The sequence below is a fragment of the Planococcus citri genome, chromosome 1 (genome assembly GCF_950023065.1).
Source record: "Planococcus citri chromosome 1, ihPlaCitr1.1, whole genome shotgun sequence".
NCBI lineage: Eukaryota > Metazoa > Arthropoda > Insecta > Hemiptera > Pseudococcidae > Planococcus > Planococcus citri.
Window position 1 is genome coordinate 32,190,152 of NC_088677.1, and position 27,133 is coordinate 32,217,284.

Genomic DNA, 27,133 nt, shown 5'->3' on the forward strand with positions numbered 1-27,133 from the left:
TAGTTAGAAAAGTAGCAAAGTTCTTATGAATCAAAAGTTGCAGACTACAGAAGTATAGAGAAGCGGACAAAAAGAAATGAAAAAAAAAGGTATAATCGAAGTGAAAGTTCTGTTTATCTGCATTTGTATCTGATGATTTATAAAGTATGAAATTTTATTCAAACCGTTGAAATTATTCAGTAATTTTTTCGTTTAGACATTTATTAAACGTTGCCATGAACCTGAATACTAGGTATTATACCAGGAAAAGTAAACAATGAGTGCATCTTCTTCTTCCGTTCTTCCTAACCACAACTCATACTTGCCAGATACCTATTCTATAGCGCTAGATCGCTAATTATTAGCCTAGTTTTTACGCAAATCAACGTGTAAAAGAAGCAACTATGTTCCATATTTACTTCCTTTCAGTTTCCAGCTCAAATCAACATGGTTGGCGAAAAATGAAGAACGATGGTGGGCGAATTTTTAATCTACCTCGCATACTATTTAGTGACAATAAAATACGCTTCAACAATGAAATACTCATCTTCGTGATTATATTATAAAAATTATGCAATTTTGTAGGTACCGACCGCACCGCCAAAGCACGTGTTGAGTCATCGGCATTTGGTTTTGCTGTTTGCTCGCAAGTCATAGACCGCGTTAAGGTATGCATCAGCAGAAAAACACTCTCGCTTTTCCTATATGTGCCTCCTTTACACGCCCATAATGTTAAGGTTCTCGAAGAATAAAAATGAAGGCGATCTATTAACCGGGCATTGAGCTCGAATAAAGACACCTACTTGTTTAAAACACTACGGATAACAACAGATGCGAATCAGAAAAAATTTTCTACCCACTTTATCGCAGGTAGGTACATAATTTCATCCGACTGCGAGTGACACAAATACCTAGATAAGCATTCATTGTTCTAGCGGTAGTGGTGTATACTTTTACTTACCTACCTATAATAAAAATAAGTGGAAATTTCAGAGCCAGAAAACAAAAAAATATACCATAATCCATCAACGTTCTACATTTTGTTGTGGTACATATTAATACGTGAATAACAATCATAATGGTTGTAAAGACGTAACACAGTTGTCGGATCCTAGCTGTAGACGGATTTAACATAATTGCAAATGGCTAGGCAATGGTTGGCTATTGCTTCCTTATTTAACCGGAATTGAGGTTTTCAAGTGCGATTAATGAACTGGTATAAATTTAATGATTCATTATAAACTGCTTCTACAGCGCTAGTTTCAATTTATCAATTTAAACCTTGAAGAGGTCAACTAGAATGCGTCGAAACTATAAGTTATATGCGTGCAACAACATATCTGCATAATATTTGAGTTTGGATGTTATAACAAAGGAGAAAGCAGTGAAAGTATATGGAGCTAGACATTAGACAGAATGTACGATATTGGCAATAGTACCGTAATCGGCACACACCCGTCTTTGCATTTATCTATACTTATTCCTAAATGTTCTATCTTAATGATTGATAAATAAATACACTCGACGGAAAATGTTTATTACGGCAAAACATAGATGCTGAAATTCGAATTTGTTTGATCTTACATTAAGATTTCATCCAAGTGCTCGAAAAAAATATACTTTTCTCAAAGATATCGTTGCGATGTTGTCGCTGTCACTGGTCACTTGCCTGCAGACAGTTTTTTAATGAGTTTTTTTTCAACACTCAAATTAGTCTTATAGGTACCTAATTGTGCTTGAATATAGGGAATTTTTGATTTCTTGTTCTCATACATACCATAGACGAGTAGGTACATCATTAAATCTAGATGTACATACAAACATAGGTAAATAGAATAATTTTACGGGTATCTAGACCTACTACCTAACCTACGTCGAATCACTTGATTTGTTAGCGTTCTGCATTTATAGCACTACCTATAGCAGTATAGCTGAATAAAAATGGCAGATTGGTTGCCCACATATTTTTTGAAGGCGAATAACTCTACCAATGCAATGCTTGATCATTATTGTTGGAACAAAACATTTTTCAACGAAAATGATCACAGTTGCTCTATCTAGCTTACAATTATTACGAGTAAGTATGTAAAATTTTATTGTACGAGTATCTACATTTTTAATTTCTGGAAACTTTTTTCAGAGAACTTCATCATTTTGAAATTTTTTGATTTTTGTTTTGAGTAAATTATTTATAACTTATAAGTACATACAAGTAAACTAGTATGATATTAAACATCAAAGTCTATGCTTTATACAGCATCCTTTTGATTTGATAACACAATTTTTTGTCCCTTCTCCTGCCCAAATTTAGTAGGTGATCAGATTTTTCAATTGTTATCTCATTCGAAAAATTTCTAAAACTTTTTCAATATGCTTATTTGCCATTGCTAGTACTTCTGATTACAATTGGCCAATTCAACTAGGCATGTCCATTGCCCATTTGAGAACAAACACATGAATAACGATCTTAAAGACCTTCTTCAATGAGCAATGCATAATTTAATTTTCGTCCCAATCATACTGACATTTCAAACCACGTGTTGACGTGTAAGTTGAGTTCTCTATCTTAATCATCACAGGGGCCGGTATATACCACCTCACTCATAGTTGTTCTGAATTTGACTACCCATCAAAAAGTATGGATAAATGCCTTCTTAAACACAGTTCTCCAATTTCTCGCCCCCTTCAAAAAAATGAAACAAATTCATCATCAATGACGATATTTTGGTAATACATATTTAATAATACGTAGATACGTACAGTAGGTAGGTAGGTAAGGTATGAACGAAAATACGATAACAAAGAAGCTCTACAAATTGATGAGAAATAAAAAAGCACCTATACTGATAGAAAAAAAAATGATTAAGGTAACTGAAAAAATACGACAATGTTACGTCACGAGGTTAAATGATATACAATGGAATGTTTCAATTCAAATGTTTATTGGGAAGCTATAAAGTCAAACAGAAAGAGAATATTATTTACACAATTCTTTGGTTTTATTCAATCAATAAGCTAAACTTCAATAATTAGCGAACTTTTTTAGGTAATAATCACATAATGTTTCACATTTAAGATATTTGATGGAATTATTCAACAAAAGGATAATTAATAAAACGACAAAAGAGTACGATACAAACAATTGGATAAAGTAATAAACGTAAAAAAAAATGAAAATCATGCCTTACTCTATGATAAAATAATATGAAGCAAAAGCGTATTTTGGTCGCGTTAAACAAACGATAATTTGGAATCATAAGATATACAAGTTACTTACGATTGAGGGAAAAAACGTACCGAATAAATTCAGTCATTAGTTTTGAGACTAGAAAACACAATGACATATGTACATTAAAGATGTAAACAATTTCACAAAAAAGAATCAATCAATCAAGTCAAATTCGAGCTGTTATTTTACAATCTGTGGCGATAAGATTTCATAAAAATGTAACAGTACGATGAGTAAATAGTCAATATATCATTTTAGTAAATTTTAGTCGAGAATCGTTGATATCAAAATAGGTAATATAAATTAAAAATTTACACTTTTAAAAAAGCCAAAATAGCAAAAATAGATTTATAGGTAACACTGAAATCAAGACACAACCCTGTTTTCTTAAATTCAGAACAAATTGAATTTTTCCTCTTGCACACAGATATGCATATTAATTAATCGTTGAATTCTTCAAGAATATATTCAGATGAGCTAAGTACTCGAAAAAACTTTTTAATCATCAAGTTCACCAAATTCATCTTCTCATCAACCAATTCTGAAAAAAAAACACGAACGATTAGTAAAAATTCGCACGAACTTTAATTTAATTGATGCTAATTTTCTAACCATGATGAATTCGAAATCGGAGAAGTTTTACTATTATTGTACTTGATACAAAAATTCTTCATCGTTGATTCAAGAGCCTGTTGATTACCAGAAAAATACGCGGAGACAGCGCTATTCAAGAGCGAAAGTTGTTTTCGCATTACTTTTATCTGCGAAAATGAAACATTCGGTAATTGTTCTCCATAGTTATAAGTACACGAACAATGTATTAAATTATAGAAATTATACCCGGTTTTCTTCGAGAAACTTGAATTTAATTTCAACATCATTCCTAAGTCTTTCAAATTCTTCTTTATATTTTTGATAATTAAGTTGGGCATCGTCGATTCTTGCTGTATTAGCGTCACATCTGGGTGTTTGAGCCAGTGCTTCCAAATCCATACGATAAGCATCGTATTCAATCCTGCAGAAAATTTACTCTTAGTAATGGAGTTTTAAACTTTTTGCAGATGATGATGGGAAAATAAATTTAAGAAAATAATTTCGCAAAACTTGAAAAAATAATAATGGAAACGTTTTCCTAAATAATAACGCTAACCGGTAACCGAAAAAAGTCCACTAGTAAAAGATATAATATTGATCTATAACCATAGTAACCGCTTTTGTTTGAAGTTAATTCTGTTATTTACGAGAAAGTAATTACAATTCAATTTAATAGCCGCTTGCGTCGATGATTATGAATACACGAGTGAGCAAAATTAGAATGGAAAGTTAGGATGTAGATGAAAAGTTATATTTGAGTAGAAAAAAAAATTGAAGAATATTTTACCTTGCTGCTTCGTATTGACGAACAGTCATTAATGTATCTTCGATAGTCTTGTTACAAAGAGTATTAATAGAAGATAGGAAAAAATTCAGAGCATTTAGTAACAATTCACCATTTTTCGACAAGCTTCGTTGCGTTTCAGAATTCGAGTTAAATTCGTCTTGTAATTCTGGCGATTTTTGGCTCAACTCGGAAAAGGCTTCAGCTAAAGCTTGCTAGAATACATATTTTGTGAATTACTTCATAGCAAACATGTAGTAAATGTTTAACGAATACATATGAACTAAACAGAGTTCATAATGATCAGAAAAATGATACAATAATAACTATCAATGTGAATGAAATGAAAATTTTCCTAAGTAATAAAAAAATGAATTCGAAAAAAACAGATGGTGCCCAAAATAGGATTCATTATCAGTTGTTCAGGAATTCAGATACTTTGTAAAGTAAATAAAATCAAATCATACGCACACATGTCTAGCACATACAATCCATCAATTCATGAAGATTATCTAATTGAATTTGATTACAATATCACGTACCTGTGTTTGCACAACATGGTAAAAATGAGTAGAAAGCAATCTCGTCAATTTCAACAAATTTGCGTACTTTTTCTGAGTATCTCTTAAATATTCGATTTGAGTTTCCAAGTCTATTATACAAAGCGTAACAAAACAATGTGAAACTACAGAGAATATGAACGCATATGATATTGTGGAATTTTAGAATATTTACCTTTATCGATCGTACGAGATGTTTTCCCAAGTTTTTCGTACATTAGTTGACGTGTGCATTTGTAGGTAGACACACCCCAGCATTTAATGGTTTCAATTTTAGTGAGTGGAAACTTCTGTCCACCTTCTTTACTACCGGCAGGTGAAACAACGTTTTGTTCCTGGGCAGCTGAAAAAACAAAAGCACACAAAATTAGGCAGATCTTAATAGTCGTCGAAAATTTCTTCGATAGGAAACTATTCGACTTCAAATTCTTACCATGATTCTTAGCTGGCTTTGGAATTTGAGGATTAGTGAATCCAGAATGAACAGCGTTACTACTATCGTTCATCATTGGAGCATCTCTTAACATTTCATGCAAATTTCTTTCCACTGTTGGGCTAACTGTTGCCATCATATAATACGTGATATATTTGACTCTAGAAACACAATTTGAAAACATGTAATAAAAAATAAGGGAGAAATAAAGCAATTATCATAAAACACCGATTAATAAAATCCATAAGATTGATAAGGAAAAAAATACATGAGATGATTTTACATTCACAAGATTGATACATGGGAATTCCAATGACGAGATCGTCTTTCAAAAAACTGTATTGAACAATTACATATCGCGAAAAGTTACTCGAATTGTAACATGGAAAACGGAAAAATAACAAACTTACTTACATCACATTTAAAAGAATTCAAATTGAATTTCGTATCAGGAGATCAATTTATTACTCTTCTACTGAATGTACGAAACTTTGAACTGCTTAATTTAACTTTAACCCGACTTCACCGATTTGAAAAATAATTCAAACCCCGAAATAGAAGAAGGAACCAACTCAAGCTAAGCTTTCCCTGCAGTTTTCTTTTCCGATGATGAAAATTTATCTTTCATTTTTCATCAAGTTGGCAGATTACTATCAGTGAGCAGCAAAAAAATTACCACGTAAAATAAACATCAGAATAAAACGTATGAAAAACATCTCAAGGAAAGAAAATTTAATACATACCATTGCAAGTAGATTTCTCGTTACTAAATTCAATTTTCTGAAATAATAATGTTTCCTGATTTTTTATTCCTAAAAAAAAGAAAAATTTTCAGAAAGATAAATTCAGATTCCTATCATTGATTAACATGAAAAGCACAAAGCTGAAGGCTACACCTTTGATTGGTTGAATGAGCGCAGTGGGACGCAAAGTGGTACAATCATACGTAAAAATATACCACAACTACCACAACAATCGATGAAAAATTGTATCATTTTTTTATCACCGCAAAAAAGGGAATGGAAAATAGTGATAACTGTTTTCCCGTTTCGTCTTCTGTTTTTCCGCTTGAATCAAAAGCATAAGTTATTCGCATTGAGCTAAAATAAAATGTTATCGTCCATTTAGAACTGAAGTCTTCTGTGTAAATAATAAAGTAATCAACTATAAGTGAAGAAATTCCAATAGATGAAATAATTTGCGTAAAATGGACACTGCAGCTCTAAGAAATGTAAGTATATCTTGATTGATACACAATTCAATTTAGGATCGAGATGTGAAACTAGATGTATTATCACATCGTCTCATTTATATGCAATTAATCGTTCACTTCTACTTGTTCCTGTGTTTAGTTCAAAGACTTCCTTCAAATTTACAACAAGATGACAGAGAATTGCTTCTTACACTGTACCAACATATTAAGTGACCGAGAAAGATCCAGTGATGAAGTTGGTAACTTGGTTTATGAGATGATTTAAGTGCTTGTGAATCAATTGATTGTGACAAATTTCCTTTTTGCAGATATGGTGCGTTGATCATTGCGCTCAAAAGCATATTAATGTGAATCATAAAATAATGAAACTATACATGGAAATTCAACCTGAATTCACTCAACGAAAAATAGAGGAAGCAAATAAAATTCAACAACAAATGATGGAAACGCAGAATAGTGTTAGTGAAAATGTTCCCAACTGATGTGTTTTTTGTAATACGTATTTTATTTCTAGCGAAAGTTTATATGTGATTCAAACTGGTCCTTGATGTTTTGTTACGTTGAGTAAAATGTTTTCGTATACGTTTTTCAATTGATTCAATTAGTTATCTGCATCAGGGCCGTGTTCAGGATTTTTGGTTTGTTTACACTTTACACCGGTTTACATCTTAAAATTAAAATGACATAGATGGGTATGTTTTTACCTGAGAAAATCCGACCTACACCTAACCTAAACGTTGCCCAGACCTCAGACCAGGTTCAGGTTAGGAAGAAACATTTTTCCAATCAGCCCCACTGTCTGAGAGTTGGAATAGGCTAGAACTAATTAGACTTTTCTGCTAGAAATGAAAATTATCTCGGTGATGCTAATTGAGTAATGATCACTGATCAGCAGATCAGATCAATAAGAAAATAAAAATTTAGTTGCATGTTGCATGATTAAATGATTATTCAAAGTTTTCAATTTCATTAACAAACTCAAACTTTAAACTTGTCTTTATTTCATTTTTAAAATCAATGACAATGACAATGAAGTAATGAACAAAAATTTTTAAAAAAATAAAAAAATATACTTTGTTTCCTTTTCCGAACTTTACTTTACCTTCCCAGATCTCTGACCAATGACCATGACCATCCGTTTTCCACGTTTTCCTGGTTTCTGATTGGTGAATGACGGTTGATGATGAAGTGGCATCAAATGAAAACGAAGGCAAAAAAGCAACAGGCCGGACCATGTCGAAAAAGGCCGACTGATTACGAAAATTTTTTTATCATCAAAATTTTTTTCAATGTCTCGAAGGGTTTCACATTTGGAAAAATTTGGATTGAGAATTTTTTGAAATTCGATCCAGAGAAACGTTCTCAATTTGAATTAGGTATTCAATCGCTTGACGTGAAAATTTGTGCAACGACTTCGTGCAGAACATAAATTGTTTTGAATTTTTTGGATAACAAAGAGTGAGTTATCTACTGATAACATAGATGATTTTTTAATTATTTGAAAAAATTGTATAGTTTCTTCTACGCTGTATGTACTTGATAATATGATTGCAAGGAACAAAGTCCAATGGAGCATATAATATTGTAAATATTATCTAATCCATCCATTTATTATTTACAATTTTTTTAAATTTGTCGCAGCATCATTAAACATGTCTTTAGACACGTCTGAATTCGCGCAGGAAGAAAATACTATTCATTCCGATTCTGCTCCAATTCTTGAAACAACGAGCATATTTCTTGTAAGTTTTATCCACCTATCATATTATGTTTAAATTTCTCATCATGATAATATTGTAAGAAAGCCTTATTCTCTTGCAATGTTTTCTCAATTTTATTATTTAGTAATTTAGCGACCATCCTTCATTTTGTTTCAATTTTCTAGCAATGCCCCGACGAGGAATCCTTGGCAAATGAAATATTTCTCAGATCTGAGCTCGAGGAAACAGATGACGATGTTATTATACCCACTTCAGAAGAAAATAAGCTGGAGAATGATGAATTCGATATCAACATGTGTAAAATGCCGGAACTGAATTCCATTGTGAAACTAATGAGAAACAATTTCAAAAAACTATTGGAGTCTCCTCAGAACAGCGGAATCAAAAAAGAACCCCCTAAGAAATTGGTTTGTGAAGTTTGCAAATTAATTTTCAACGATGAAACCAGCCTGAAAAAGCACGCTTCGACCCATCCGAAAAAATATTTTTGCGTCATTTGTAACGAAGTTTTCGACAGTCAGCCTCATTTAGTAAATCACGAACAGCAGCATCTTGCAGAAAAAAGCAAATTTTACTGTGCGATCTGTCGAAGGTATTTTTTCACGCGCGGGAATCTAAATCGTCATATAAAAACGCACGAAGATAAACCAATAACGTTTGCTTGTTTTGAATGTAATTTAGCTTTCGAAAACGAACAACTTCTGACGAAGCATAATAAAATACATTTAGTCGAAAAATCATATACGTGTCACGATTGCGGTAAAACATTTTTCAGAAAGAAACACATAATACGTCATGTCATCGTGCATCGAAATCAAGTTCGACTCGCCTGTAAATTTTGTCAAAAAACATTCGTTCATCAGAGCAGTCTAACGGTACACGAACGATTACACGCTGAAGAAACCTTCACCTGTAAATTTTGTTTTAGAGCTTTTTCTCTTCAATCAAATTTGATTGTTCATGAACTCCAGCACACAACCAACGCTCCATTTCCTTGCCCGTATTGTAAAATATCGTTCATGGAAAAGAAAACCCTAATCACTCACGTGAGGAAACATCTCGGGGAAAATCCTTACGTTTGTGACTGCTGCGATAAAAGTTTCATCCGCCAGGCTACCTTGATCAAGCACCGAAAGCTTCACGATAAAGAAAGACCGTATAAATGTCCAACATGTGGCAAATCGTTCGCTACAAATGATACGTTGATACCTCATCTGCGAGTTCACATGAAAAACAAGCCTTACGCTTGTATTCGTTGCGACAGAAGATTCAAATTGAAGAAAACCCTCTTACGGCATGCGTTAATTCATCCTCAAAATCGAAAACCCATAGAAAACGAAAATCCAACTACACACAATTGCACTCAATGCGATAAAACATTTTACAAAGCTGCATCGTTGGAATCTCACATGTTAATTCACGCGCCCAAGAAAACCGAACAATTTATTTGCAGTTTAAAAACACGTTTTAAATCATTGCTGCATTCTTACGAAGTGAAAAAAATGAACGACGGTGGTTCCACGAGTAATTTTGGAGTACCAGGTTCATCGATGGGCAACGAGACTGATGATTTTCCGGTAAGTGTCGTATTTTCTGTACCAATATTGCGACATAGGTCGAAAATTCGAGAGATACTAACTCGCTGTTTTTCTTCCCTAGACTGACACACTGTTAATTCCACAAATTAAAATGGAATCGGAAGGCCATGTCGATGAAGTGACCGCTGAAGATGAAGTATTTCTCGCTGACGATGGAAAAGAAAAAATTATTTTAATCAAGAACGAACCTGGCGTGAGTTAGCAAAACTTGAACATCGTATTCAATAAGGATTTTAATCAATCGTCAATTAAATAGTCGAATTCACCGTGAAAATATGTACTAATTCGGTAGTTAATTTATTTTGTATTTTTGTAAATACCTTCTTTTGAAAAAAGTTGTAAAATATAATTTAATTTATTTGAGAAAAAAAATGCCTCAATCAGACTACAACTTTAAATATTTTTGATAAAAACGGTTTCATAAATTAATAAACAATAAATAGAAAGGTAACAATTCAATAAACATAATATGAAAGCTATTACAAATAACACGTATCTGGAATACAATGAAAGTACTACGAATTGTTGGTTAAATGGTAACTCTTATCTCCAAAAACTTTCTTCAAAAAAGCAAATAATATCGCAATCGATGATACAAATTTTATTGTCTTTTTCAATATAGCTGCTGGGAGTGCTGGGTGTTGGGTCGAATAACTTGAAAAAGACTATTTTAGAAGTTGAAAATGATCAAGAATTCATCAAATGAAGGCAGATGCTAAAAACCATATATCATATCTCTATCAATGCTCTAAAATTCTCAAATTTCCCGATACAATTTTATTTTCCAAAACGGCACCATCGGGGATATCGATCCTCTCTCCATGATTAGCGATGACAATCACAGTTCCCTAAAATTGAAAAAAAAAACAAACACAAAATTCATAATTTGTTGGTGAATAATCGTGACTCACGATATTTTCCTTTATGAAAATTAACTCACTCTCAATGAAACGCCTTTTCCAAACGTAACGTCTCCAGATACTGTAAGATGATCCAATTCGATAATATCGGGAATCTTTTTGAACCTTTTGAAGAAATCTTTGATCTGTAAAGTTAATTTAAGGTAAGAGAAGGGTTTTAAGTAGAAAAAATCAGATCAGAATCGAAATCGAATCTTACCTTGGAAAAATGATCCCCTAACTTGACAACAGGTGTTGTGGGGAACGCACGTTGTGGACTCATAGTTAAAAAGGCGTTTTTCAACACGTACAAATTACTCATAACCAATAATAAATCTTGAGTTTTTTTCACCGGCAAAAATCTGCTTCTAGGAACGTTGATGCCTGCAAAAAAACCATCGAATTAATATTTTTTGATTATTCAGAACTGATTATCAGATTGACGTCTACTCGGTACTCACCCAAGCTACCATTGAAAGATTTCATCGCAGCACCAACTGCAGTTTCTAATTGAATAACGTTGATATTATTCAAAGTCGTTTTGGGGTTCACCATCACTTCTAAATCGATTAAACCTTCGTCAACTTTCTTCTTCATGGCAGACAAATTGATCCATATGTTATTCGTGTTGAAATATTTGAAATACTTGACCGATTTGAAATCTTCTATGTGTTCTTTGGGCACTTGTATCAATTCTAATAGACGTAATTTATCTTCGTATCGAATAATAGTACCTCCCTAGAAAGTAACAAATTTCGCATTAGCTAAATTCAATATTGACATACGTTCACTAATTAATGTTTACTTTTCTTTTTCAATTACTTCGACAAAAACATAAAACTGACAATTTCATCGCAAGGATATCTCACACTCACACAAAAAAAGGGTCAAATAAAGGCCGAATTAAACAAAGAAACAAGAGGTAGCTCAAGTTCGTATTTCCAATGTTGAAATGTAGGTAATCGCTTTTAATGACGGAAAATGTTCAATAATTATTTTCAATAAGGTGGAAAGAATTTCTTTCCCAACAGAAAAATTCAGACTGTAACTTTTGCCTTTTTTCTAGTCCGATTTTTTTTCTGAACCATGCCGAACAACCGGAATTGATCCATTTTAGGGAGATCAGATATTTTTTTTTTTTGATTCCCCTTGCCTTCATTCAAATCAAGCACGTCTCAATCGAATCAATTTCTATACAATTTGCTCAAATTTGGGATTTTCGTATAATTGGACATCGGATTCAAGAGAATCGAGTGTGGAATATCTTGTTCTAAAACTCTGAAGCCTAAAATTCACATCGATCAAATTTTCAAAAATAGAATTATTAGGAAAACGAAAATCGTACAAAAATCAAAATAGGAATCGATCGAAAGGAAATCAAAAAGTACTTATACAACGTGCTCAAAAATTGAACAAGTTTTCGCTTTTTTTTCCTTAAAAAAAAAGTGATTTTGCCCTCGTCACATCCCCTGAGATTCGCCCGAGGCGCCGTAATTCTGTACACACTTTTCATCTTTTCTTCTCTCCTTTTTGTAGCTATGTTCTTCATCGGGTTTCAATTTTGTTCCACGCTCCCCCCACCGACCCCCTCTCAAAAAATCACCCAAAACGTAGTCTATTGATCAAACATTCTTTAGAATACATAAATACAAACCTTGACATCAGCTCTGGTTTTTTCGGTCAATTCAATCACAATCTCTTTCGTAGGCGATGAGTTCACCAATAATTCTAAAATATTTATATCAACGGTAGCTCCTAAGTTATCGATGTTGGATATAAAACAGTACTCGAAACCCTGAAATAAATCATATCATTGAAATAAAATATTTTGCAAAAAAATTTACATTATCTTGAAATTCAAGTGTTTTTGACGCGTCTAAATTATCAAATTTTACTCGTGATACGTTATCATTTCTATTACTTGTTACATAAGATGCACGATTAATTAGTTATTCTTTTTTTTCAGTAACCTCGTCTGAAGGAAAGTTTTGGTAGTAAAAATAATAACGTCGAGTGATATTTTTCAAGGTTAAGCTTGACTTTTTTCAAAAATCTGAAATTATTTGTCTCGCTGATTTCAAATCTCGAGTAATTAGCTAATTATTACCTCTTGGATAAATCTATCTAATAAACCGGAATTATTGAAGCTAGCATAAAAATCTCCGTGTCCTGGGGGATACCATCTGAAAAAACAACATTATGCAGGTGCTACAGTACTCGAAACGATGATTAATTTACTCGAATATGTGTAAATAAATCATCACTTACGCTTCTTTATCGGAATCAATGTCGCAATCAGTTGCAATAGGTAACAAAGTTTCTTTACAAATACGAGGGTACCAGCTTTGATTGAAGGTGTATATTTGTATATTAAGTCCATTATATTTTTTGATCACTTTATGAATTTCTTCGTCCGTATTAAACGAATTCATTAAAACTAGGGGAACGTTGGAACCATATTTCTTGTTTAAATGCTGCAACGTAAACACATTGTAAATACTTGGAATTGGTAATATTGAATATCACGCATAAAAAATCAAGGTAGAATATATTATAGCACAATACAGCAATTTATCTAATTATCGAATAATGTTTAAAAATACTACAATTAATTGATTGGAAACCACGATGCTAATATTGTTGAAATAATGATGGAGCTAACGAATTTTTTATCAAAGGAATTTGATACTTGTGACCTAATTTCATCAGAGTAGGTAGTAGGGTTAGCAGTAGGTTCCTAGCACCCTTTTTGATGTATTTGACCATAATCAATTTTGAAATTGAATATTCGAAATAAAAAAACAGAAAATTACTCCTCAAGAAAAGTCGATACATTATCTTATCTGTCTTTGTACCTTTTACGAATTCTGAAATAAACCTATTCCCCCAATGAAAAACCACGAATCCTTCACTTTCAAACAACAATAAAATTATATAGTTCTCAACAATGTACAATAACAATTCAGCAGAATCGTCACCATAAAAGATTTTTTAAAACACAAAAACATCTACGAAATGGAATTTTTTACAAAATAAGCATTATAAGTACCTAGTGCTCGATATTTTTTGCAAATACTCGATATTATCAAAGCAAATAGTGAAAATAATACGTCATATTTTCCAAGTTGAAAGATTACTCGCCAGTAATTTATAAATCTTACCTCAATTTGTTGTACGGTAAGATCTAGAAAAGTTAACTCATCACGAACAGCAACCGTGGACTTTGGACCATTCATACCCATCGACGTACCAAGACCTCCATTCAGTTTTACTACCACCAGTTTATTCAAAATAGATTTGATTTTATCTTTACTCGGCGCATTCAGAGAACAATAATCGATAACCTGAAAATAAATATACGTAAATAGACGTTCAATTACATGCGTAAAAACATACCATTATTTAAAAATAGTTCAAAGAGAAATCTTATAGTAACACAAGGAAATTTTCTTGGTAAATAGAGAATTGTGATCAAAGAAGGCAAACGTGTAAAATACGAATTCGACGAAATTAAATTTGCTCGTAAATCTTAAAATAGGTGCCAGTACATAAACACCAAATTAGCATAATGATTTATTGCATTTTTTCTTTATACGCGTTGTTTTGTGCTTTTAAACGTACCCATCTATATTTTCACCGATACACATAAAAAATTACAATTCTCCGAGGAAGATAGGTAATGGGATTTCTTTCGAAATCGAATGACGATATCGCAGATTCTGTGGAAATATGTAATTAAAATAATTTTCCATGAAAACATCACGAAGCATGAATTTTTCGCAAGCAACCTAAAACTGCACAAACTACATGACAATTTCGACTTCGACTTTTCAATTTTTGAAGTCGAAATTTACTCATGTTTTCCAAGAAAAAAGATAGGATAGGCATAGCTAAATTTTCAGAATCAACAAATAAGGCTCGAAATGTAGGAAATTGAATGAACCCCCAAAGCGTGAAAGATAAGCCAAATCAACACAAATGCAAAAAAAAATGCCACTTCATTAAATTTCTTATTCACAATCAGATAATTATACCAATTAACTGTAATTCAACAATTGCAAGCAATCGATGCTTTGATAAAATTTCGATAAGTTTACAAGGAAAATATTCAAAACTTCAAAACATATCGCTTTTCGAATACATATCTAATCAACACAGATTAACATCTTGTTTCAATCATGTACCTCTTCGACAAAATAACTGCAGTTCCAGTTCGTTTAGTACCGTAAGAAACTAGACAGAAATCTATTTTGAAAATGATCTTGAATAAATTATCGCTGCAAATATTTTGATAAAAATCAAGATAAAAAAATTCATCTATCTAACCTTTTCCAAAACACCATCGCAGTAAACTCAAACTTTGCAACAGAGAACTAATTAAATATCATTTCGATGTACCTACGTTCGCAAATATGTATGTACCTTTAAGGCAATAGGTAATAATTGCAATAAAAACGCAATACAACATAATTTCATTTTGATTTTTTTTTGGTTTGTGTTTTTTATTCTAAACCAACCAGTTCAAATACGTTGCTTATTTATTTTTGTGTAATCACCAATCAATATATTGCGCAAAAAAAAAAAAGGAGTTTACTTAATGACAAAACTCTACACACCTAAACAAAAATAACCTAACCTTCAAAAACTTTGAAAAAATATTTGTGGAGTATTAATACGAAGTTTAAACGCTTGAATGAATTCGTACCTACGTAGGTATTATCAACCTGAATAAAAATAAAGAAAACCAAACGTACAATTGATTTTAGCTGCGTTACATGAGATGAGATGTAAGAATTTCGTTCTACGTAAAAGACACAGTAGTTGTTTCTGAACGACGCAAAACAAATAAAAATTAATTAATGATTCTATTCGCGAATACTTTTTCTCACATCGAACTTTGAATATAGCTCGGGTAATTTTTTCTCTTTTTTTCCTCGTAAATTAGGCGATACCCATGAAGTAATTACACGAAGGTTATTCGAAGTTTATCAATGAATTTGTGACTACTGGTAGAATGGAAATCATCACGTTGATAAGATAGAAAAATAAACAGTTGTCGAGTCAAAACGAATAAGAATAAAACATACAAAAATAATCAAAAAGCATTTTGGAAACAAAAGTTCCAATTCTCCATGACGACATTAAAATGAGGAAATGAAACCGATTAGATGAAAAAATAGTACGGAATTGAAACAAAATTTGGTTATTTTTATCGTAACCTTCGCATAATCCTTTCAACATCTTCATTTCCTATCGGAAATTACTCGAGAAACCCCTATATACGGATGGTGTTTAACTCGATAAACACATAGTTCTGGTCAAACTTGTTACGTTCAACTATTTACTTGGTCAACGTATTTCTGAAGAGCCAAGCAGCAAGCAACTTGACAATAAACGTAATGTAAACATGTCTCAACGCGTGTTATTTCTTGTTAACCTTCATCATTTTCAAGTAGCGTGAATAACAACGCCGTAAAAGCAATATAATTAAAAACGCCGATAAATATGTTTTAAACAATAAAGCTGATAAGGGAAAAAAACAAAAATCAACAATGTAGTGAGCATTACAGGGGCTTACCGCATCTTCGGGTAGTTTTTCAATTTTATTCCAATCGACAACAGCTCCATCTCCTTTTAGAAATTGTTCGTAGTAGGTAATAAAGCCGGCGAAATTCTTTTTAGCTGCTTCGGTTTGATCTTCAGGTACGGTAGAGATGAGTTTTTCGACATCAGCTCTCAAATGGTTGAGAGCATCGCGTTTGGTGAGATCTTTGAATTCTCTGGTTTCCGACGAAGCTCTCTCGCTGTGAGAACAGCTTTTCTGTAAAATAAATTTAAAGAGAGATTATGACAGTGTTCAAAATACTCATGTGCTATGAAATTACGATAAACATTTTGTAGTTATGACTAGTGACGTATGTAATACCTATGCAAATACGTACATCGTAAAGAATCATGAAACTCATGAAAGTATGTATACATATACGATAAAAAAAAGTTGACGCAGCGTTACATTTAAATATTAAAAATCGAGAATTACGTATGAATTTTTTTTTGGAAACAATAGTAGGTAACATGTAAAAAAAACAAACACAAACACGTTTTTTTTTTCTAATGTGGTAGGGTTGGTAGGGTAAAGTATCAGATAGGTGCTTGTAATCGGACAGGGAGCCTATTTACCTTATCGACAAACAACAGGTAAAAAATTAAAAAAATTGCAAGATATATTTTTTTTCAAATTTATAAAATATGGGAGAAAAAAATACTAATTTTAAAAACGTACATTTTGCGAAGTTGATGATCCATTAGTGATATTAACACCTGAATAACCTTGGTTAGTCAGCACCGAATTATTAACACTTGACGCGACCATTTTCAAAAAACAAACATACTCAGTGAAGCGATACCGAAACGAGAACTTATTCAACGTTAGACTGGAAAGCTCGAAAAAGAACTAAACTTGAGAATCGAATCGAAGGAAATTATTAACGCAAAGTATACGAAAGCACACACGATACTGTAACTGACGAATAATCGTAACAGCTCCCCTCTCTCAATTTTATCACTACTGACGAAAGATAAAATTCCCGTCGGTTTTTCAACGAAAAGCGGCACTAACCGCGTATAAATCATGACGTTATAATACAACAAAATAATAAATTAAAAATAAAAAACTGACAAAATTCTGTCAACATTTGTCAGACCAGCTTGTTTTAAGTCATGAAAAGTCATAAGGTAAGTAGGCCTACAGACCTACAGAGACAGACATTATCAACTTGTTGATTAAAAATTAAAAAAATAACGTGTATTTCATCGATTCTTCAATCACATACCTATTTAGGTATGATTGAAGCTGTACTCACACACTACAACTGATACAGTTTTTATTGTATTGTTCTCGAAGTATGGAAAACTGAGACATGCCTAATGCCTATCAAGCACATATTCACGAATCATCGATTCATATACAGGTTTGAACAAAGTTAACAGTTGTAACTCTGCATTGAAAATATGAAAGATGAATTTATATTCAATGGGAGAGTGTTAAATATTTGAATCCAATACTGATCTATGAATTCTTGAGCTACTTAGCAGGCGAAAAATTATAATAAATATAGGTACCTACTTAAGCATACATATAGACGGTAAATTGAAAATTACGTTTTATTAAAAACCCGCCATATTTTTTACGAGGACGTATTTGATTAGTTACATAATACTTCAGAGATCATCAAATAATTGAATACAAATAACCTTCATCTGACAATAACTAGTCGAAATATAATAATCGCTGGCGCGTCCGTGTACCACAAAATGCATTCTTAATCAGCATTCAAAAATTAATACAGGATATAATGTACATAGACATACATTGTATGAAGCCAATATAATAATTAATTTAGAACACATTGAATACGAAAATGATCGTAAGGTTATTAATCAACTTACGGACGAAGAATGCATAAGTTTTCACTGATCAAAGGACAGGAAGCTACACAAATCAATAACTACTCTTCCAACACGATAAAATAAAATTTTCCAAAAGTAAGATGAACTGACCGACTATGACTACACAAACGAAGTAAAAGTGATCTTATAGACAAACAAATATTGAAATAATGCCAACGTTTTTTTCTCCCAAGGAAAATGTTGCCAGAAATGATCGAATTGAGAATAATACCTCATCGCAATAAACAAACTCATTTTACTATTTATTTTTTTACTTTTTTTACAGCCACCTCGAATTTTTTAAAATATTGTACGAAAAATCGAGAGAATAATATAGACGCAATAAATGAGGAATTTTACAATTTACACATTCTCTTGAGTGGTCAAATTCTCAAATTTTTGAGCTACAAGTGATGCTATGAAATTATACTTAGAATTAATTCAACACAAATAGAAAGTTTGAGGAAAAAATTGAAAATGAAAATAAACAAGAGAAGGATAAGAAGGCGTAATGAATTAATTCTGTACTGTAATAATATAATTTTTTGATCGTTTATCTTATCTTATAAAAAGATATAGAAAGTGCTTATATGATTTTATTTACTCTCTTGGTATAGCAATTGCTTTTGTAATACAGAATGATATTTGTTTCTAGAAATATCTTCGAAGTTCGAATTATATTATGAGTATTTGATAAAGAAAACCCTTTATTATGATGGCGAGCCTTATGAACTCATAAGGTATGCTCCATGGAAATGTTTTTCGGTCAATTATCGACACGTCTGATTACAATACGATAGCAATTAATTTACTTTTTAGTTCAACAGGTTCATTGACTGCATTTCTTTTATCTTGAACATCACCTTGAAAATTTTCTTCATATTTTGATCCCCTGAATTCTTTTAAAACTTCTAATTAGTGGAACAAGATATCGCCAAATTTGTGGGATAAAAATAACAGAGACATTCGCACAATTCGAAGTTCTCGAATGCAAGATGTTATCAATTTCTTTAATATTCACGGACTTTCGCATAGAGATACCACGTATAGAACTTTTAAGTTTTCTTCTGCTAGAAATAATTACTTATTGTTATATGTTTGGAGAATAGAGATGCCGTCCAATCTGCATTTTATTGAAGTGGAGAGAGCACTCAAGATTGCAGACATATGGATTCTTATCACGATAGAAAATATTGAAACAATGTACATATGTAAGTAGATACTGAAAAAGTTCAATTTCAATTACCTCTTTGCACCTTGTTAAAAATCTATTATCGGGCATACCGACTACCGGGTGCCGTATCTTCAGTGAAATGAATTCGATGACAACGTTGGTTTATCACCAAAATGTTACAGCCCAAAAGTAAGCTGTACTTTCCAAACTGTGCTTTTTTAACTCAACCAAGAAGTGGTAGAAATGACGAGTTGATTACTCTTCAATTCGACTTAACTAAAAACGAAATACACGCCATAAAATATTATAAAACGAATGAATAATTATTCCAGAAATAGGAGCAAAGCAACACACTCAACACACAAAAATTTGCAATCAGCAATGCAATAATCACAAACAAACCATAACCACCCAATGAAATAGTTTCAACCTTGATTTTTTTTAGTTCACAACTTCTCATTTACAACTCTAGATAGCAAAATAATCGTCACTTTTCCTCACTTCTCACTCCCTCGGCCCTCTCCCTCATTCGTCAAGTCATAAAATGTTTGACGAGGTGAGGAGGGGTAGGGCTACGCTACGGCAGTACGGCTACCTATTAGAAGGAGCGATTATCGATGTCGTCACACATACTGATATTAATCGATTATTATATCGATAGTTACTTATATCGATTTCTATGAAACATGTCCGATTGTAGTCGATCATTTCTTATTACAATATATTCGTTTTATGACAGCCGAGCTGTATGGTTTACTTATTTTCTTATATGGTAGCAGAGCGTAGTTAATAAGGATTAATTCCATTCGTGATATTTTATATACATTCGTCGCGTTTTCGAAAAAATTAAATTGAAAAAAAAAGTGCACTAAAATCGATTTTGATCGAATTGAATATTCAACTTTTTAATTTTTTTAATAAAAATTAATTTTTCGAATTTTTTGATCGTGTGACCGATTTTTTATATTAAAATGGAACGAGATCAGATTAACGGTTCTAATGATCAAGGCGGAGAACAAGGAGATCAATCTGGTGAACAATCACAGCCATTAAATGGGGAAACGAGCCGGAACAATGTTCAGAATGGTCTGTAATAATTATAATAATTGGTACCTAATGATCAATATTTTTTAGAATTTATTGAATTTATATGAATATTCGGATCTCGAACAATTTAATTTTGTTTAAATTCCTAATACCCCTGGGTGACGTGCACCAGAATTTATTTTTTGAAAAATTTTTTTTGAGAAATTTGAAGTTGATTAATTATTATTAAATTTGAGTGACAATTTCAGTTGATAGGTATTTTTTAGCGAGACCCTTCACTGAAATTGAATATTGAAACTGAAGAGAATTTTTATACTCACGTAAATTGTATATTCTGATCATCTGAATGTGGATTATTAATTTTTTTAAAAATTGAACTCTCTTTTTAGACTTTTTTGACATTTTCGTGATTTTTTTTCCTTATTGGAATAAAGTTTGATAAACTGAATTTTTTTTTGAATTTTTTTAGAACAAAATCTGTTTTTTTCTTACGTGAACGAATTTTTTTTGAACAAATTCAAGTGATCAGGTGAATTTTTTGAACAAAATTTCGAGTGAGCAGCTATTTTTTTGATGAAAAATTTCTCAGTTGATTTTTTTTCTAAAATAGAAGAGAATAAAATTGAATTAAAATTTTAAAAAAAAATAATAAAAGTAACACAATGTTTGATTTTATTTTATTAGGTACTGAGGATTCACCTCCACTATCGAACGAACTTGTCTTTACCATCTTAACTGACTTCCGAGATGAACTTGCTTCAATTAAGGCAGAATTCGAATCCATGAAAGACAATTTAAAAAATATGCCTTCCTCTACTGAAAATCGCGATCGTCATACAAGATCCTTTTTAAAATTTAATACTCCAACTTCTGGTAGTGTCTTGACCAAAAATACTAACTATGATCTTTGGAAATCACGTTTTCTTTTTGAATTGAAGGCGCAAGGAGCGCAATATTTGATTGACAAACTAATAAAACAAAAGAAAACGAAGGATGAGAGAGAAGCCGATGAAGCTGCGGCTCTTCGTGCTTTGATTGATCGTCTGGACGAAACTCATCATCGAATGATTCAAGGAGAAAATACTGTCGAAGCTGCGCTTCAAAAACTTGATTCTAATAGGGCCCCAAAAGGTGTGTTGACTACAACCACCTTATGGGAACAGTTATACTCGATCAAGTATAGGGTTGGTGAGGAGACTGCTCCGGAATTCATGGTTAGGTTTGAGAATTTGGTTAAACAGATAGACGATGCTGTGGTCAATACTCCTGGTTCTGCAACTACTGAGAAGGAGACTGTTACTGATATTGAAAAGAAAAGGATTTTAATGTTAGCGATCGGTACCAGCAGCCAACATCTCCAGACTAGAGAGGCTGCCAAACAAATGTTGAATGATGGTAAAGGTATGACTTTTCTTGAGATGAAAACGTATTTTTTGAGCGATGAGCAACAAAATAACACTCTGAAGGAGAAGGAAACGCACTCCGATGCAGCTTTTGCGTTTTCGCAACGACAGCAGGGGGCTGGCGGGGGAAAGATGAAGAACGACAGGTTTCACTGGACCAAAAGTGACCAAAATGCGAAAAATCGAGCATCTCCTAATTCGAATCAGAACTCGAACTGTCTGTGCACCAATTGCGGAATGAGGGGTCACCAACGTCACAACTGTAAAAATGGTGAAAAGAAATGGTGTTACAACTGCTTTAGGCTAACCGATCATATTAGCGTCTCGTGCCCTCACAAAAATAAGAGAGCTGTCACTGTCAACTCCAAAAGTGCACCACCTCCACCCAAAAACCCAAAACTGCGGCCAATTTTGAAAAAGAAATCCGAAGTCAAGGGTCAAGCGAATCTGGTAGGAGCTGAAAACTGTAAATGTTGGAGAAGAGGAGTACTACCTTTTCTACGTTGATGATCAAGAGAAGGAACCGGATGTTGAAAGTAAGATTTTAATTTTTGATCAAATTAATAATGATATGGTTAGATTTATTGCCGATTCAGGCGCGACTGAACATCTGATTAATAATAAATCAAAATTGAGTAATATAATTAGATTAGAAAATGTAAAGAGACTGGGTAGTGCAAATAAATCTGAGTGTGCTGACGTAATTATAGAATATAAAGGTGATATTACGTTTCTAAATGAGGGAACAAATAAGGTAGGGAATTTGAAAAATGTTTTCTTCTCTGAAAATGCCTCAGCAAATTTATTTTCTCTGAAAAAGTTAGTTCAAAAAGATTTGTCTGTTACTTTGAATAAAAATGGCTTGATTATTTTTGATAAAAATGGAAAAATTATAAAAACTGGAAAATTTGATGGAAAATTTTGGCATCTTGATTTCAAAATTTACAAAACTGATCGTGATTGTGATGAAATTTTTCTCACTAATGGAAAGGGAGGGAGCAATTCTGATCATTCCTATTATAGAAAAAGACCAATTTTAGATCAAGGTGATAAAATAGCTAAAAAGATCAGATTAGGAGGGAGAGATCAACCTTCCGGTTCGGAACATTCTTATAATAAATCTCCCACGAAAGAACCCTCTAAAAATGTTAAAAATGATGAAATAATTACCCAAAATGACCCAGAAAAAAATGAAACACCCCAAATTGAAAATCAAAATTTTGAAAAAGAAGAAATTATTGAGAATGTAAATTTTAATAATATTGACTGTAATAGTACACTTAGACATTATCTTGAAAATGAATGTGAAATGAATTTAAAAGATTTGTATGATCTAGATCAAAAACAAATTATTAGTTTGAAAAGTAGGGTAGGTTTACTTTGGCATCTCCGATTAAATCATGCTTCAAAAACTTACTTGGAAATTGCATCTAAGGTAATTCCATGTTTGAAAAACGTGAAATTCGTGGATGAAATTTCTGATTGTCTGGAATGTAAACGAGCAAAATTAACAAAATCACCTTGCAAAACGACAAGGTTAAGGAGGTCTGTGCCATTGACCCTGGTACATTCAGATCTTATGGGTCCGATCAACCCTACTGCCTATGGTTCAAACTCAAGGTATATTGTCACATTCATTGATGATTTTTCTAGATTTGCTTGTGCATACTCGTTGATTGATAAAACTACAGTTCATTTTGCCTTCAATCAATTTTTAAGATCTATGAGAAGTATTTTAGGAGTAGGCGTAAAAATTGGTATGTTAAGAATTGATAATGGTACTAAATACCTCACTCCTATGATGAAACGAACTTTAGGGGAAGAAAAAATTGAACCTGATAGAGTAAATACTTACACTCCTGAACATAATTCAACTGCTGAACGTCTGAATAGGGAAATTCAAGAGAAAGTAAGAGCTTTATTATTCAGTGCAAAAATGCCAACTTTGTTCTGGAACTATGCACTTACCTACATGATACATATTTATAATCGGACCCCTAAAGTCTCAACAAAATTCAAAACTCCATATGAACTTATTTATAATAGAAAACCAAACCTGAAATATGTACGTCGTTTTGGTTGCCTAACTGTTGCTCTTGATCTAGCCAACAAAAATAAACCAAAGTTTCAGGAACGAGGTAAAGTAGGTTTTTTAATTGGCTGTAATGACACAGGTTATTCTGTTTTTATTCCTCAAACGAATGAAATAATTAAAACTAAACACATTGAATGTATTGAATCGCGAGTATATGGTGATTTTATTGATGAAAATTTCAAACTAAAAATGCAAACTGCTTCACAAACTGGATCGTTGAGGGAAATTAGTTGGAACGAACGCGCAGGAGGGAGAAATGGAGCTGAGATCATACATTCCTCTGTGGAGCTAACTACTCCATCATCCACTCAAGATCTCAACTCAGTCCGCGTTGATCCAACCTCAAAAGAAACCATAGACTGTCTCAAAAATGCAATTTCTGAAAGCTGTGATGACGAAGATGAATTTACTTTGAAGTGTGAGGAAATTGAACAAAATTATGCAATGCATTTGAGTGATGCATCCGATGAAATTGAGCCAGAAACTTATCTTGAGGCTATGAATAGTTCTGACAAAGAAAAATGGAAAATTGCAATTGAGAGTGAACTGAAATCACTTGAGAAAAATGAAACTTGGGATTTGGTAGATAGGAACAGCCTACCAAAAGGAACTAAAATAATAAAATCTAGGTGGGTAAATAGGATTAAAAGAGAATCTGATGGGGGAAAAATATTTAAAAGTAGATTAGTAGCTTTAGGTTATGCTGATAAAAATAAATATGATTTAACTGAAACTTATTCACCAGTTTCACGAATTAGTGATGTTAGACTTCTATTATGCCTAGCTAATAAATTTGACCTTGATCTTGAGCAAATGGATGTAAAAACAGCGTTTTTGAACGGAACTCTTGAAAAGAATATTTATATGGAAATACCTGAAGGGGTTAAATGTGATGATCAAACTCGTAAGGTTAAAGTTTGTAAGTTAAAAAAGGCGTTATATGGTTTGAAAGTAAGTCCTCGTAGGTGGTATGAAAGATTTAGGAATTTTATGCTTAAAATGGGATTTACTGTATACCCATTTCAGTCATGTCTTTTTATCTGGAGAAAAAAGGACAAATTTGTCATTTTATTACTTTATGTAGATGACATTTTGATCATAGGGAACTGTAAGGATAAAATCTTAGAAACGAAAAGACAATTAAATACTGAATTTGAAATGAAAGATCTAGGGGAACCAAAGAGGTTTCTAGGTATTGATATTAAAAGAGATAGGAAAAATAAAATTTTAAATTTAAGTCAATCTCATTATATTGACACAATTTTACACAGGTTTAATATGAGCGAATGTAAACCTACCAAAATTCCAATGAGAACAAATGAAGCTGAAAAAAAGAGCAAAAACGAAAAAATTGCTCAAAGTGAATTTATTGAAATACCTATACCTTATCGTGAGGCTATAGGTAGTCTTCTTTATTTGGCAAATGGTACAAGACCTGATTTAATGTATGCAGTAAATACATTGAGTCGTAAGCAGAGCAATTATAATGATGATGATTGGACTAGGGTGAAACATGTATTTAGGTATATTAAAGGAACTAGAAATTTTGGGCTCAGTTATACTGGAAAATTTAAAGAAAATAATGAAATAGAATGTTATGCCGATGCTTCTTTAGGCACTAACGATAATGAAGGTAGATCAACCAGTGGCTATGCAATCAAGGTATTTGGTGATCTCATCAGTTGGCGGACAAAAAGAGCTAATCATGTTGCTCTTTCATCTGCCGAAGCAGAATTTATTGCTATGAGTCTAGCCTGTCGCGAAATTGTTTATTTGAACGAGATATGCAAACGTATGATAAGATTAGAAATTATTCCAGTCTTATACGAAGATAACTTGTCTGCAATACGGCTTGCAAAAAATGATGACTCACAGAGTTTTAAACACATAGTGAAATTATGCTATCACTATGTCAGACTAGAGATTAAAAATAAAAGATTAAAAATTGAATGGCGAAATACCAACGATCAAATCGCCGATATCTTTACAAAAGCGCTTCCAGATCAGAAGTTTGCTTCGTTCCGACAGTTCTTAGTAAAAGAACTGATTAATTAAAATTAATAAAGATAAAGATATTAGATAGTCTGCATTTTTAATCTTATTTTTAACTTGTATCTAAATCATGTTTAATTGTTTCAGGCCATTGGGATTAACGTTGTTTTGATACGATTCCAATTCCACGAATATATATTGAAAAAAGTTTTGACCTGATACGAGCAGCTGATAGTTTTATACTTTATTTTTCATCATCATTATGTGTGCCGAGGAGGGAGTATTAGAAGGAGCGATTATCGATGTCGTCACACATACTGATATTAATCGATTATTATATCGATAGTTACTTATATCGATTTCTATGAAACATGTCCGATTGTAGTCGATCATTTCTTATTACAATATATTCGTTTTATGACAGCCGAGCTGTATGGTTTACTTATTTTCTTATACTACCGGCTTTTTTGCATTCCGATTTCGAAGAGAAAGGCCTTTATCCTCGAGACCCTTTTCCCAATTAGAACAGTGGCTTTGAAAAATTTGAAAAGCAAAAAGTTGATGAATCAAAAGTCCAAAACCAATCTAAATCAATCAAGCACTAATGTGGACTGCCTCACATTTTGTTTGAAGAAACATAAATTTCCAATAGCTTTTTGTGAAGTTTCCCCCAGTTTCCAAAATATAAGTTTCTAGAAATTTAATTTATTATTATTATCCCTAATTGCAACCAAACCAACATTGAATTGAACAGAACAGTGAACTCCATGTTATTGTTATTTTATTTCATCGTAATTAGCATTTTTTTAAAATTCGCCAAAAAATATAAGTCATTGTCAGCGTTCCAAAAAGGCAATCGAATTCGAGAATTTGCAACATTTTTTTACTTTTTAATGGAAATCGTAATTATAAAAAAAAATATGTACCTCTACCTACCAAGGTACCTGTTGAATAAATTGAAAA

At 32.4% G+C, this 27,133-nt stretch overlaps 5 protein-coding genes across 10 annotated transcripts; 3 read left to right on the forward strand and 2 right to left on the reverse strand.

Annotated features, from left to right (window-relative positions):
* Positions 1 to 2,904: 2,904 nt before the first annotated feature.
* Positions 2,905 to 6,462, reverse strand: Arfip (ADP ribosylation factor interacting protein arfaptin). Of its 3 annotated transcripts, none has more exons than XM_065343861.1 (9): positions 6,323 to 6,437; positions 5,990 to 6,229; positions 5,580 to 5,740; positions 5,322 to 5,489; positions 5,129 to 5,238; positions 4,590 to 4,801; positions 4,049 to 4,223; positions 3,821 to 3,969; positions 2,905 to 3,749 (listed from the first exon to the last, which is right to left on the reverse strand). In XM_065343861.1, coding segments are annotated over exons 3-9 (954 nt in total). In that variant the 5' UTR covers positions 5,719 to 5,740; positions 5,990 to 6,229; positions 6,323 to 6,437; the 3' UTR covers positions 2,905 to 3,748. The 3 variants fall into 3 exon arrangements, with proteins under 3 accessions (XP_065199933.1, XP_065199932.1, XP_065199934.1); XM_065343860.1 differs by having other exon boundaries at positions 5,994 to 6,229; positions 6,323 to 6,425; XM_065343862.1 differs by lacking the exon at positions 5,990 to 6,229 and having other exon boundaries at positions 6,323 to 6,462.
* Positions 6,463 to 6,636: 174 nt separating this feature from the next.
* LOC135831409 (mitochondrial import inner membrane translocase subunit Tim10 B) lies at positions 6,637 to 7,374 on the forward strand. Its single transcript, XM_065343863.1, has 3 exons — positions 6,637 to 6,810; positions 6,932 to 7,027; positions 7,101 to 7,374. The coding sequence occupies exons 1-3, from the start codon at positions 6,787 to 6,789 to the stop codon at positions 7,272 to 7,274; spliced, it is 294 nt and encodes a 97-aa protein (XP_065199935.1). The 5' UTR covers positions 6,637 to 6,786; the 3' UTR covers positions 7,275 to 7,374.
* A 498-nt stretch (positions 7,375 to 7,872) lies between these two features.
* LOC135831405 (zinc finger protein OZF-like) lies at positions 7,873 to 10,667 on the forward strand. Of its 2 annotated transcripts, XM_065343853.1 has the most exons (4): positions 7,873 to 8,250; positions 8,434 to 8,534; positions 8,678 to 10,090; positions 10,173 to 10,667. In XM_065343853.1, exons 2-4 carry the CDS (start codon positions 8,445 to 8,447, stop codon positions 10,311 to 10,313), a joined length of 1,644 nt encoding a protein of 547 aa, XP_065199925.1. In that variant the 5' UTR covers positions 7,873 to 8,250; positions 8,434 to 8,444; the 3' UTR covers positions 10,314 to 10,667. The 2 variants fall into 2 exon arrangements, with proteins under 2 accessions (XP_065199925.1, XP_065199926.1); XM_065343854.1 differs by lacking the exon at positions 7,873 to 8,250 and having other exon boundaries at positions 8,259 to 8,534.
* UGP (UDP-glucose pyrophosphorylase) lies at positions 8,678 to 20,003 on the reverse strand. 3 transcript variants are annotated; one of them, XM_065343856.1, is made up of 10 exons: positions 19,706 to 20,003; positions 16,589 to 16,831; positions 14,172 to 14,354; positions 13,279 to 13,484; positions 13,118 to 13,193; positions 12,665 to 12,805; positions 11,472 to 11,748; positions 11,231 to 11,394; positions 11,052 to 11,156; positions 8,678 to 10,959 (listed from the first exon to the last, which is right to left on the reverse strand). In XM_065343856.1, exons 1-10 carry the CDS (start codon positions 19,739 to 19,741, stop codon positions 10,852 to 10,854), a joined length of 1,539 nt encoding a protein of 512 aa, XP_065199928.1. In that variant the 5' UTR covers positions 19,742 to 20,003; the 3' UTR covers positions 8,678 to 10,851. The 3 variants fall into 3 exon arrangements, with proteins under 3 accessions (XP_065199928.1, XP_065199929.1, XP_065199927.1); XM_065343857.1 differs by lacking the exon at positions 19,706 to 20,003 and adding an exon at positions 18,460 to 18,610; XM_065343855.1 differs by lacking the exon at positions 19,706 to 20,003 and adding an exon at positions 17,294 to 17,539.
* A 207-nt stretch (positions 20,004 to 20,210) lies between these two features.
* LOC135831407 (uncharacterized) lies at positions 20,211 to 26,598 on the forward strand. The gene is made up of 3 exons (XM_065343858.1): positions 20,211 to 20,719; positions 21,365 to 22,619; positions 26,318 to 26,598. The coding sequence occupies exons 1-2, from the start codon at positions 20,605 to 20,607 to the stop codon at positions 22,588 to 22,590; spliced, it is 1,341 nt and encodes a 446-aa protein (XP_065199930.1). The 5' UTR covers positions 20,211 to 20,604; the 3' UTR covers positions 22,591 to 22,619; positions 26,318 to 26,598.
* Positions 26,599 to 27,133: the final 535 nt, after the last annotated feature.

Coding starts and splice junctions, on each gene's coding strand:
- LOC135831407 (XM_065343858.1), top strand. CDS start 20,605: ATGGAACGAGATCAGATTAACGGTTCTAATGATCAAGGCGGAGAACAA. Junction 20,720..21,364: donor CCGGAACAATGTTCAGAATG/GTCTGTAATAAT, acceptor TTATTTTATTAG/GTACTGAGGATTCACCTCCA.
- UGP (XM_065343855.1), bottom strand. CDS start 17,383: ATGGTCGCGTCAAGTGTTAATAATTCGGTGCTGACTAACCAAGGTTAT. Junction 14,355..16,588: donor AAAAACTACCCGAAGATGCG/GTAAGCCCCTGT, acceptor ATTTATTTTCAG/GTTATCGATTATTGTTCTCT. Junction 13,194..13,278: donor ATTGATTCCGATAAAGAAGC/GTAAGTGATGAT, acceptor TTGTTTTTTCAG/ATGGTATCCCCCAGGACACG.
- LOC135831409 (XM_065343863.1), top strand. CDS start 6,787: ATGGACACTGCAGCTCTAAGAAAT. Junction 6,811..6,931: donor ACACTGCAGCTCTAAGAAAT/GTAAGTATATCT, acceptor TCCTGTGTTTAG/TTCAAAGACTTCCTTCAAAT. Junction 7,028..7,100: donor GAGAAAGATCCAGTGATGAA/GTTGGTAACTTG, acceptor TCCTTTTTGCAG/ATATGGTGCGTTGATCATTG.
- Arfip (XM_065343862.1), bottom strand. CDS start 5,718: ATGATGGCAACAGTTAGCCCAACAGTGGAAAGAAATTTGCATGAAATG. Junction 4,802..5,128: donor ACCATGTTGTGCAAACACAG/GTACGTGATATT, acceptor TATGTATTCTAG/CAAGCTTTAGCTGAAGCCTT. Junction 3,970..4,048: donor AGTTTCTCGAAGAAAACCGG/GTATAATTTCTA, acceptor TCATTTTCGCAG/ATAAAAGTAATGCGAAAACA.
- LOC135831405 (XM_065343853.1), top strand. CDS start 8,445: ATGTCTTTAGACACGTCTGAATTCGCGCAGGAAGAAAATACTATTCAT. Junction 8,535..8,677: donor AAACAACGAGCATATTTCTT/GTAAGTTTTATC, acceptor TCAATTTTCTAG/CAATGCCCCGACGAGGAATC. Junction 10,091..10,172: donor ACGAGACTGATGATTTTCCG/GTAAGTGTCGTA, acceptor TTTCTTCCCTAG/ACTGACACACTGTTAATTCC.